The sequence below is a fragment of the Brienomyrus brachyistius genome, chromosome 3, assembly GCF_023856365.1.
Source record: "Brienomyrus brachyistius isolate T26 chromosome 3, BBRACH_0.4, whole genome shotgun sequence".
Taxonomy (NCBI): Eukaryota; Metazoa; Chordata; class Actinopteri; order Osteoglossiformes; family Mormyridae; genus Brienomyrus; species Brienomyrus brachyistius.
In genome coordinates this window covers 35,611,488-35,624,435 of record NC_064535.1, presented here as the reverse complement: position 1 = coordinate 35,624,435, position 12,948 = coordinate 35,611,488, and the positions used below count along the sequence as shown (strand labels likewise).

Genomic DNA, 12,948 nt, shown 5'->3' with positions numbered 1-12,948 from the left:
CTGTGAATTTTTGTAAAGAAATGCATTCCCAAGAAACTAATCCAAGTAACTGTTCCACCTAACCACACAAATTCATCATCAGATCTATGTTCCACTTAGAAACATAAATTAAACACCTGATCTATGTCCTATCTAACCCCACAAATTCATCATCAGATCTATGTTCCACTTAGAAACATAAATTAAATACCTGATCTACATTCTATCTAACCACACAAATTCATCATCAGATCTATGTTCCACTTAGAAACATAAACACCTGATCTATGTTCTATCTAACCAGACAAATTCATCATCAGATCTATGTTCCACTTAGAAACATAAATTAAACACCTGATCTGTTACATCTAACCAAATTCATCATCAGATCTATGTTCCACTTAGAAACATAAATTAAACACCTGATCTATGTTCCACCTAACCACACAAATTCATCATCAGATCTATGTTCCACTTAGAAACATAAATTAAACACCTGATCTATGTTCCACCTAACCACACAAATTCAACACCTGATCTATGTTCAACACAGGACCATTTATTCCCTGTTTCTGTCCACTCTGTTGATTACACTGTCATAAAAACACCATTATCATGCTATGTGGATAATGAATAGCAGGTTCCGCCTTCAGTTTTCTCCTCTGCCCTTTAAATGGGGAATTAGTCAATGAATGACAAATTACTTACAATACAGATGCTTATGTTTGCTCTCCTTTGATGGAGAAATTTAATTGCCATTGTAACAAAGCGGTAAAACAATGACAGAAACCCAGAGTAGTCACACATGTCCAGGAACCAGACAGTGGCTCTGTACACTTCAGAATTTAAACCTCACAGGCAGTCTGCATTATATGCAGAAAACACAGTCGCATTTAAAAATAAATACATAAATTATTATTAGTTGCACATTTTAACATACAGTTTGGCAATGGGGTTGAGTTTCAAGGTATAAAAAACTGTAGCATGGACATCATGGATCACGGGAAGGGGCTGTTTGGCTCATCGCCCCCCAAAGTGAGTGTAGGATTGACAAGGTCACTTGCTGACCTTTGACCCCTCACCCTGTCGTCATGGTAACACTTGGTTGACCCAATCAAACAATCCCTCACGTGTCCCACACACACATACCGATATCCCCACAATGATAGATATTTATACTTTATTTATTTAGTAAACCAACATTTTTTTTGGTGAGGGGGGTGTAGAGTCAGTCAGTCACAGGAGCAGTTGGGGGCCCTCAGGGCTTTGCTGAGCGTCCCAACGATGACATCACTCTGCTGACCTTCCAGTTGCGAACACAGTGTTCTAGCATGCTGAGCCACACAGCACCCCCCAGAGACGAGAGCAGCTTGAACCTTGAGCACCTCTTTGCTTCACATGGAATGGACAGACCTCTCCTTCACACAACCTTTCACCTCTTTTTGCCCCAGAAGGAACGTTTCCGTAGGACTGTGCCACATGTTCGACCCCCTCTCCGTCACTGCATCCGTCCTCTCACTCAGCAGCTGTCCAACTTGTCATTTGGTGGAAGTCAAGCTCATTTAAGCACATTTTTCCTCAACGGTTGTGATTTTTTTCTCCTCTGTCCTGAAACACTGATTGTCACTGACGTCTTTGCCTGTAACAGCTGCATGAGTGTCCGTTTTAATTCTTTTGCCAATAATTCTTCAACTTCTACTCTTTTTTTTTTTGTTTGTTTGTGTGGTACACGGGAAAAATTCCAAGTTTACAAGACTGGGTTAAGGTCAGAAGACAGGATGCTGGACCGGGCAAAAGGATGAATGGCCATGCAAAAGATAGGAGGGGTAAGTTGTCTGACAAATGTTCACCATGCAGCAATTCACAACCGTAGTCCTCATTGGGCCAGGGAGGTCTGTTTTGGATGAATAAAAATGCCTTCTTCCAATACACAGGCTTCTGTTCACAATGCGGAAAGTTTGAAAAATAAAATTTAAATATCAAAATGACCAGTTAATCACTAGCAAATGACATGAATCCAGGTCCAATTCCCGAGGAGGTTACTCTTTGTTTTAGTGATATGGTGGCATGGGCAGGTCATTGCGCGCTTTTCCTGCATGGGCAGGTCATTTCCGCGCATTAACTGCTGGGCCGTTTCCTCAGCCACTGGAAGAACTGCTGCCGGTAGTGGCAGTGCCACCTCACGTTGGCCTCCACGATCTCCACGGCACGGGCCAAGGCTGAGCTGGCCTCTCCCTCGTTGTCCTGGATGAATTCCTTCAGCTAGAGATGGGGGTTGAAGGGGGGGGGGGGGAACGGGAGAGGACACATGAGTATCATGCACTGATATCGCGGAGCATATCCACCACGTAGATCCACGTATCAGTCGTATCAGTCCACTCATCTGTCCGCGACTGACGCTCACAGTCACTCCTAAGGCCGCTGAGGTTGGTGATCTTGCTGAAATACACTCACCTCAGAAAGTTCCGACTCTGTGTTTAGAAACTCTGTAACGCCGCTGATTAATTTCGAGTTCATAAATAACGCTTCACCATATCTGTTTAAAGAAAAACATACTTATAAATGGCAAGTAATTCAGAACGCGGCTGCCAGAATATTAACAAGAATCAAGAAAACAGATGATATCACACCAATCTGAATAACCTCTGCTGGCTACCTGTGAATCTGAGGACAGATTTTCGGATTCTTTTACGTACTTATAAAGCACTAAATGGACTAGTACCATTGCTCTTAAAAGCAGGGTTAGTCTATTCTGTGAATTACAACAGTCAATATCAACATTGTTGATCATTAACTTTCCTGTTGCTTTATAGATATTTCTTTTTACATTCATTGCAAAATATTTTGGTATCATTTCAGTCAATTTCAGACGCATCTAAACGATGCCGATAGATTGCATGAAAGCCAACCAGGCGCTAAATTCTTCTGATTAATTTATTTGAACATCTGCCTTTCAGTATTCATGGGATTGTGCTGCCAGCGGTCGGTAACGGTGGGAAGATTAATGACTCGTGTGTATAACGGAGAGAAGTCATACCTGGCGTTTAAAATGTCCCACTTCTCCCTGAAGTACCTCCAGGCTAAAGGCCTTCCGTGGGGATTCCGGCCCACGTGTATGATGATATCTATCACATCTTGATCAGGAACAAGATCCGTGCTCAGCGAGAGATTCAGGAGCCTGAGAGGAGTGGTGGAAAAGCCTTATTAAAGCTAATTTGTCAAATTATAGAGATATTGCTCATTACTTACAGATTATGGCTGTTGATTTCATATTCAGAAGGAAATTAATTCTGATGCAGTTTCAAGAGGAAACACGTTACTGAATTATAGTTTTTAGATGCTCATTTATCATGTATATTTGTACCGACATTATTTAATCACTGTTGCAGAATGCGAGGTAGGACCTTATTACAAGTTGAAAAATGTGCCAAAATTCCTCCTGTGGTGATTTTTACTTAAGAAAGAATTGCGGCATTCGTGATTTTTATAGACTATTTCAGAAAGGCTTAGGTGTGGAATAGAACAAAAGGATGAGTAACTTCAATTTCTTAACTGCTTAAATAGTTGCCGGATCATTGTGATCTTGGAGTTCATCGCAGAAAGCATAGGGGACAATGTAACACACACACAAATACAACCACACACACACACACGTACGCGCGCACGCAACCATGCATGCACCCACGCACACACACAGGCATGCACCCACACACACACACACACACACACACACACACACACACACACACACACACACACAAACGTACTACAGACAGTTTATTTCAGGGACCCTGGAGAGGGAGCAGATTGCTAAAGTTGGTGGCAAAGCCATAAACTGTGTGAAACAAGTCTTAGCATGACTCACACCTGAAGATCCACCCCCCCCCCCCCCCCGAAGATCCTCTGTTACTTGCACTTGCTACACATGCTGTCAGCTCAGCCCTGCATGCCTGCGGGCTGCACGATATCCGTCTGCAAGCTGATTAGATGGTTCATTATTACAGTCCCTTCATTATGCACTATGTCTGTTTATTCCACCTGCATTGTGTATTACAAACAGAGGTCACCCAGCACTTCTGCACTGCAAAGGTGATCAAATGGCAATGGTACAATGGCTGAGGGACCTGCAACTCCAGGTCTCCTGAGTGACCGAGAAGAGGGGCGTCCTGGGACCTCCCAGACTGGCTAACAGGGACCTTCGTGCTGCAAGAGCTCCAGGATGAGAAAATGGCTTTTATGATCCTATTGTCATGCCCGGCTCGTCCGCTCCTCCTGTGTGCCACGCCCCCTGATTACCCACGTGTTTTCTCCCGATTGTACCCAGCTGTATCTAGTTAATTTGCTCAGTCCTGTGTATTTCAGTCCGTGTCTTACCTGAGTCCTTCGTCCGTCATTGATGTCGTTTGATGTCTGTTGCCGTCCAGTGTTCCCTGCCCCGGATATTCCCAGAATAAACCCCTTGTTTGCCCTGATTACGGCTTGTCTGCCCGTTCCTGCCTGCTTGCCTGCACGATCGCCGCTCTGCCCGCGATCACCCATGACACCTATCTAGTGAAGTGTTCTTCCAAAGCCTTCAACTGAGACCTTCACCGAGGCTATCAGTATCCCGCTGACCTGAGATCAGATGACATATAAGAATCTCAAACTACTACTGATGGATTCAGCCAGTCTGCACTAAAGCTTGACCTAAAGTTCAATGTTAAATTTTCCCCCCACTCGTCATTATTGTAATTAATTAATGCAGGACATCTGTACGCTCACTCATCATCCTGCTGAGCTGAGAATAGAAAAAGTACACACTTTTAATTCTTGAAATATGTATCTACCTCAGACTGTAATTTTTCTACTTAAGCGGCAGCCCCAATATTATATAAGAGATTAAATAAGTGCTTCTTTCCTGTGTCAATCAATCGAGTCTTTTTTTCCGAGAGCTGAATTAATTAATGAAGTAAAATCACTTCAGTGCATTTTCATCTTTAAAAGGAGGGACAGACAGTATTCAGATGACTGAGCTTTGCAAGTGGTGCAACTGTTTTTCAATAATAAAATGAACAATTTAAATGTAAGAATTACTGTGAAAAGAGAATTATTTTTATTCTAATTCAATTAATGATTTTAAGGCAAGTTATACAAATGAATTAGATGCACACAAAATGCCTCAGAGCATATACTGTACATGCAGCCCAGTGTTAAGAACATCTTTAAGAACTGACGACAGTTCTTAAACACACACTATTTTGTGATGCTCAAGGATCAGTACAGCACAATACAGTAAATACATACTTAGATGTATACTACATGTTTCAAAGCATATCTATTTTATTTCTCATAGATTAGCAGCCTCAGTAGTAAAATTGGTAAACTAAAAAAAACACTTAAAATTCTAGAACATAATGAAAACCAGCACAGACAAGATGTAGGCCAAATTCATAGCTGGTGGCATCGCTGCTTCATTGACTGCTTTGTAAGTCAATGTTCAGAAACACCTACTGCAAACGCCACAAGATCCCTTAGCCTGGACTCAAAGGGCCGACATTCAGTTAAGTCCAGCTTTGTGACTCACCGGTTCAGCAGGAAGGTGTTGTCACTGCAGGTGAGAGCCTCCAGAAGCACCTTCTTCTCCGAGATGGCAGTGGTGGAGTGGAATTTCATCCAGATGAACTCCCAGACGTCCTCGTCCATCAGTGACACTCCGGTGCAGTAGACAATGTCCCTCACGTTGGGTGGGATTCTATAGGAACAAACATTGTACACTTTATTTTCCAAAGAATTCAGTGCAAACAATGTTAAAAGAATGAGAGCAAGGTCAAAACAGGAAATAAAACATTTACATTCAACTGTTACTTTCCCAAGTTTGACCTGAGCAGAGAAAAACTGACAGAAGAGGCCATTAGAGGCCAGACTACCCGGAGATTGGCTTCTTCCCACTTAGCAAACAACAGAGACCTCTAATGAAATAATTAAAATGCTTTTAAGCCATTGATTCTCTAGGTTGCTTTTCCTGCAGTCAAAACATCACAGGGACATTCATACCCCCCCCACCCACCCCGTCTTCCATTTAATCATGAAGCATGAAGCTGGACACTATGGCGATAGTGGCAGAGAAAAGGACACTAAAAAAATTGCTGGACATTATGGACAATGCTGGGCATCCTCTGCACACGGCCATAAACAACCAGAGGAGTCTGTTCAGTGACAGGTTGCTTCTCCCAAAGACAAGAACCAACAGACTTAAAAACTCCTTTGTCCCATACGCCATCAAGCTGTTTAACTCCTCTCTGGAGGGGAGAGGGAGGGGAAACAGGTGGACAAAGGAGGGGGGGACAACTAAGCTGTAGTGCCTCTTCACTTCACTGTGCAATACTCTTGTGCAATACTTTTGGTTTTTAGTTCAATACTGGAAATGTGCAATACTTTTGGTTTTTTTGGTTCAATACTGGGAATGTGCAATTCCCTTGTATTCTCATTCCTATTTATTCTATTTATCCCTTTGTATTTTATTTTTCTTGTATCTATATATGTATATATATGTATATATATAACATTTGCTCACGTTGTTATTTTTATTTTTTGTAACTTCTGTCGGTGCTGTGCTCTTGGAATCCGAATTTCCCAGAGGAATCTACCCGAGGGATTAATAAAGTTTTCTATCTATCTATCTATCTATCTATCTATCTATCTATCTATCTATCTATCTATCTATCTATCTATCTATCTATCTATCTATCTATCTATCTATCTATCTATCTATCTATCTATCATTGGAATGTTCCGTCAAGGGCATCGTTGATTTCTGCAATGCGACCACCGCAGGTATGATCATGTCTTGGGCAGTACATCAATACTGCCTGCTCCTTCAAGCGACAATTTACAACACTTACAAATGGGTGATATGGCCTGACACTGAGATCAGGGGAAGAAATCATGGACAACTTCCTCTGGGAAAAAGTTTCCCAGAGGACCAGTAGGCTGCAACAGATGGACAGCGGTCTGTCGCTCAGTGGGTTCACACGGTGGACCCCAGACAACAATCAGAAGGTTGCCAGCTCAAATCCCAGAATCAACCGGCTGATTCCACCACTGGACCCCTGAGCGGGACCCAAACCCCCCATTTACTCCAAGGATTGGCTGTATGTTGCACTAGACAGAAGTGGGTGTTAATAAACATAAAAATAAAAATTTTTCATCTTTGTGACATCAGCACGACATTTACTCATAAAAAGGCAACCAACATTCACAGAGTCATGATGCCACTGATATCACATTGTATCTAATTAAGATGAAGGAACACGGACTGAATTGCTGTATTTCTGGACGTTCCTAATCTACAGGACGAGGCACGAAATTCCAGCTGCCCTACAAAACCCAATAGGTACCATGGGACAGAATCCACCCACACAGAGCATCGCGGGCTTGCAGGATTCAGCTCGAGTAGCGAGTGGCTCCCAAACAGGCACCGCAGTGCCAGGTAACACGAGCGTCTGCCAAAATGTGGATCCTGACGCAAATGATGGATGATCACTCTGTACTGATTAAGGACCAAGCAAAAGATGACAAGGCTGCTTTTTCTCATCCTCACACCAATTTCATTCAACAAATGTACCAAAGTATTTCTGGTAGCGATGAAATATGCTCTTTATAATCATATATTGTGTAGAATCTATTATAAATTAAATGCGACAATTTCTAAATTCAGTTATAAACTGAACTCCATAAATCATATTACTGTATCTGCAAGTAGCAGATATACAATAAATTTTACGTAAACCATGATAATATTCCAGACTACATTTCACCTGGCAGAAAGTGATCTTTAACAATGGTGACCAAAGTCTCCTGTTCCCCACGTGTGCAGTGAGTTCACGTCTGATGGCCTTCGGCTGTCATTTCTACCCCATTTCATGGATCTTGATGTTCTGAAGAACATCAGCGTATCCAGCAAATAGCCGACAGTGAAGATAGGATTTCATAGACCAATAAATAAAGACGTCGTCCTTGTTCTGTTTAAGTCCAAATCCACACCCCCCCGCCCCGGCCAGCGAAGCTCATCACAAACTGCAGGTGGTAAAATCATGAAGTCTGATGATCAGGTACCCAAGGAGTACTGGGGGGGGGGCTCCTTATTCTTACTTACCATGGGAGCCGAACTGATACACTGTATCAAGGAAGGGGCGCAGAAAATTGGAGAGCAGCCCCTGTGATCACGCTGAGTCATTAGGCGTCGATGTACAACAAGAAACATCAAACGACTTCTCTGCCTGAGAATCACAGAACCCTCTGAGCTGCGTTAATTGATTCGCTGGGTGTCTGAGATCAAATGTCTTGCATTTGGTGCAATTACTCTCTGAGTGCGAAGAATGTGTTTCCTTTACATTACAGACTGCGGGCTGATTTGTACTTCCGCCACGGCTCCCTCTGCAGATTACGCTTGGTATTACCATTTCATGCGGCGCTAATATCAATATGAAGGTTACACGTCACATTGGGGTAGAACTGACCCCGTTTTGCCCCGACACCTGCCTCGGCTACACAGAGGACCGCAGTTCCTCTGCTTCCTGCTCTCATGATACTCGCTAGAGGCTGGTTTACAAACGAAGAAAATAAAGAAGCTAAATAAGCGCTAAAATGCTAGATTAGACTAATTACCGTCACGGGGTATAGCACGGTCCCAGATGGCCAGCCCCTTGCCCTCCCATACCTGTTCTTGTTGCTCGATATCCAGTCGGAGATGAGTGACACAGCCTGCCGGTGACAATGCTTGTTCCCAAAACTGCAAGCCAGCATGATGACCTCCCTCTGCAACTCCCTAGGGACACAGGGGAGGGACGTGGTGATGACCGGCGGCCCTGTCCCCATGCTCAGATGGGGTGAGGGGTCAAAGGTCACAGGCCTTACTGGGTCTGGTAGGCGGCTTGCATGATGGAGCTGTTGGAGGAGCTGGTGGGCCAGCCGAGCCGGTGGTACACGGAGGCCACCTGCTTCAACACATAGTCCTGTTGGGTAGCAAGACATTACAGACAGACTGAAGGCCATGAAGCGAATTTGCTAAACTGTTTAGGTGTTAATGCACTAACACTGACACTCGGGTGTTAAGGTTAAATTCGCAAATGGAAATCGAAGTATCCTGCACAAATTCAGACTCTTTTAAAAATGTAATTAAATATAAGTGTATAAATGAAGTACTAAAATGTATTTATTCCTGCTGGGTGCTGAAGTTCATCATGAATCATCAAGTATCACTCCGCTGCAGCAGTAAGTGGAATTACAAGCCAGCCTGGTCAGCAAACTGAAACCCTGCACAGCCGGTATGTGGATGGGGGTGGTTCAGTTACAAGCATTTCCCAGATGCAAAGGCAAAAGTAGAAAAAGGCCTCTGGGTGTCTGTTTAATCTGCAAACGCAGTCCTATCCGGCACACAGTCCTATCCAACACGCAGTCCTATCCGGCACGCTGTCCTATCTGGCACGCAATCTTATCCGGCACGCAGTCCTATCCAACACACAGTCCTATCCAACACGCTGTCCTATCCAACACGCAGTCCTATCCGGCACGCCAGTGTATCTGCATACATATATTAACCTTAATTAATTTAGCAGACGGTTTTGTTCAAAGCGATGTACAAATGAGGCAAATATATCACTAGCAAACTGCTGTCAAGAAGTGTTTAGCTACGCTGAGCTTTCAAAAAGTGACCAGGAGCAGGTGCAAGACAGTTAAGGGAGCAGAAACCACGAATATCAGGAAAGCTGCTCAAGAGAATGACATAAATCTAGGAATAGTTTGGAATCACTTAAATTAGCAGAAATCTCTCTGCAAATTTCGATGCTCCCTAAATACTGTCTTATACTCATATATACATCCATGATGGGGCGTAATAGGGCATTATGGGACATCCGATGCTGGAAGCTTTTAGAACAGCAGACCAAGAAAACCTGCCCTAGTAAACATGGAGAAAGTCATCATTTCGGACCCTAATCCCATCGCTCTACCTACACTAAAGACGCTGTACTCGTCGGTGCGGTCCAGCAGCTTGTCCAGCTGGTAGAGGCAGCGGCTGGCCGCGTGCCAGGGCAGGAACTCCCTCTCCTGGGGCAGGTAGCAGATGATCTCCATGGGGATGTTCTGGGGGAGATACCCAGCCCTGAGTGGGGGAGGAGACGGGGGGTTGACAGGTATCAAAGTGGCTTTTGTCACGGGTCCCCGGACACAATAAAGACGCTGAGCAGACGCTGAGGTTTGCTGCAGCTGCTACTAAGGCATCCGTGAACTGCTTAGACACATATCGCACAGACAGAGATATCAAAGCACCTTTAATTAGCAGCTAAGTAGCGGCCAAAGTCACCCCTAACAGGAAGCGGATGCACTGCCAAGCAGCTGCTGCATAACAACTCCAAGCTGTCAGACTGTTAATACCCTACATACTATTAATGCGCATATGTTTGTTTTTCTTTTAAAGGTCTATTATACCAGAGAGAAACCTGTTTCATTATATGTTATATATGGTATTCCAACAACTGACCCAAGTTAGCCTGCAATGCCATTGACCCTTTGGTGGTCTCTGGGGCAGAGATTTACATCATAATGGACCCCTAACTGTTTCCCAGTAAAGGGTACATTTAAAGGCTGCCAGAAGCATCTGGAAGAGCAGGATCGTTCCTCTGAGTAAGGTGTTCCCAGTTTGGCTCCTGTTCCCAAACTTTCTCTTAAAACCGAGCCTGCTGTTAGATAAAAATTTGGTTTTATTCCATATTTTCATTCAAAATCTGGACTGAAAACACAGTTTTGATTCCATGGGTGGGGGGGTGGTGGTGCTGATTTTTCTTCCGGGACGTTTATGCTGTGAGCAGAGCTGCAAATACAGGACTGTATTTCTCCATCTTCAGCGGTTACTAAATGATGCTGCTTTGATCTTTTTATTTATTAATGGTGTTTTTACGCTCCCCAGTGCACACAGGCGCGCCCCGCTTGTCAGGGCAGAGTGTGACGTCACTTTGCATCTTCAAACCCGCATCATATTAGCATAAATAAAATATGGCCTCCGCCTCGAAGGGGCCGATCAGCTCAATCCAGCTGTACTCATTTTCTTAAAGTGGTGTCAAAGGCCCCCACTTTTGGGAAGGGGGGCATTTGAAGGTGCCACACAATCTAACATCTGATTTTGCGGCTCGACCAGTACAGGATATTTCTTCCAGACTGACACCAGCTCCAAGTCTGACCTTTTCTGTATAATTATAGTTAAATCTGTCTACGGCTGCTGTAATGAACGGCTGTCCTCTTTAACCACACATTAGCTTTGCAAATGCTGGCAGCCGAACAACACATCTCACAATCACAGTTGTTCCCATGCATTTGCTCAATGGGATGAGAGTGCGCCACTTTGACTCATTAGCTCCACGCTTTGGTGTACAGATATGGTGTCACATGACCCCTGTCATGTGTATAGATACTACAGCATGAGACGATGAGTCTAAGTGTTTCGAGAGGACTCAGCATCAAACGTAATGGCCAAGTTTGTGTTCACGACTGTTCAAAACAGAGACAGCCGATCTACGAAATGAGAGCGGCGACGTTTATATGCATACCAGCCAACCAAATCACAAATGAGAAATCTATGTTATGTTATGACAAAATCCATGAAAAGGCCATTTCATAGCAGCAAGACTCCCTGAATCTTCCAGAAAACATCCGCCTGACAGGAAATCCATCAGACTTGGCAGCTAAGGATATCCGTAACCTTTAGCATAGAAACTAATATTTCAAACTTTACAAAATAGGTATTAAATAAAACGGAAATCCTCCTCATTTCTCACAAGCTCTCCATGAAAAAAACACACAAAACAGAAAACAGAACCTGCACAGGAAGAGCGATGATGAGAAGAACCCAGTTCAGCTTTTAATCAGTGAATGGTCATGTTAGACACCAGAAAGGCATTGAGAACATTCAGATAACATCCGCCTACCTGGCAAGATTAAAGACGTCGTCGATGAGGCCGGCTCTGTTCCCCACAGAGATGATCTGGTAGCAGAGGGAAGAAATGGCGTGAAACTCCCACACGGGAGTGAGCTTGACGAGGGCAGGGGGTCTGAGGCTAACCCTACCTCAGGGTTCCTCATCAGCTGCTCCAGCAGCAGCTTCCAGTTCTGAAGGTCGTAGTTGACCCTGAAGTAGCCGGTCTGGTTGATGTTTCCCAGCAGCCAGGTGCCCTCCCGCAACAGGCTGATTCTGTGCAGCTCTGGGACGGAGAGACCTGTTCAGATGAACGATGCCACCTGGCACCACAGCAGATGTTCCCTCACCAGCAATAACAGGTATAACCCTGTCGACTTTAGTAATTCACACTTACAATAAGTGTGAGTGCTCAGCGCCACCAAGAGTTGAGGTTTTTCACAAAGACCCATCGCTGTCATATAACTACGATTCCTTGTATTTCTTTGCTTTGGAAAACAGTTTCACTCACGTGTTTCAGTCATGGATGCACATTGTATCATTTTCTATCCAACACATGGATACGCTCATGGATACGCTCTTGTATACGCTCTTGGACACGCTCATGGATATGCTCTTGGATACGCTCATGGACATGCTCTTGGACACGCTCATGGACACGCTCATGGACACGCTCATGGACACGCTCTTGGACACGCTCATGGACACGCTCATGGACATGCTCTTGGATACGCTCATGGACATGCTCTTGGATACGCTCATGGATACGCTCATGGACATGCTCTTGGACACGCTCTTGGACACGCTCATGGACACGCTCATGGACACGCTCATGGATTCGCTCTTGAATACGCTCTTTACCCGTAACTTGGAAAAATGGCTCATTGACTATTAAAGTTGCAACTAGGAAGTCCACAGTTTCAAATATACCCCAGCAGCACATTTAAATTAAAGGTGTAAGGCTGGAAAAAATATATAATAATCCCTTAGAGAGCATGTCCCATTTCAAAATGCTGTAAATG

General features: G+C 44.1%; 1 protein-coding gene across 1 annotated transcript in view; it reads right to left on the bottom strand.

Annotated features, from left to right (window-relative positions):
- Nucleotides 1-698: 698 nt before the first annotated feature.
- LOC125739307 (thyrotropin-releasing hormone-degrading ectoenzyme-like) overlaps nucleotides 699-12,948 on the bottom strand; it is a 64,675-nt gene continuing 52,425 nt past the window's right edge. Inside the window, exons 11-19 of the mRNA XM_049009279.1 lie at nucleotides 12,079-12,212; nucleotides 11,940-11,995; nucleotides 9,973-10,120; nucleotides 8,875-8,972; nucleotides 8,678-8,785; nucleotides 5,543-5,710; nucleotides 3,017-3,157; nucleotides 2,434-2,515; nucleotides 699-2,241 (exon numbers count right to left, since the gene is read on the bottom strand). Coding sequence (XP_048865236.1) covers nucleotides 2,098-2,241; nucleotides 2,434-2,515; nucleotides 3,017-3,157; nucleotides 5,543-5,710; nucleotides 8,678-8,785; nucleotides 8,875-8,972; nucleotides 9,973-10,120; nucleotides 11,940-11,995; nucleotides 12,079-12,212 — 1,079 coding nt within the window. The 3' untranslated portion in view covers nucleotides 699-2,097. The remainder of the gene's footprint in view (nucleotides 2,242-2,433; nucleotides 2,516-3,016; nucleotides 3,158-5,542; nucleotides 5,711-8,677; nucleotides 8,786-8,874; nucleotides 8,973-9,972; nucleotides 10,121-11,939; nucleotides 11,996-12,078; nucleotides 12,213-12,948) is intronic.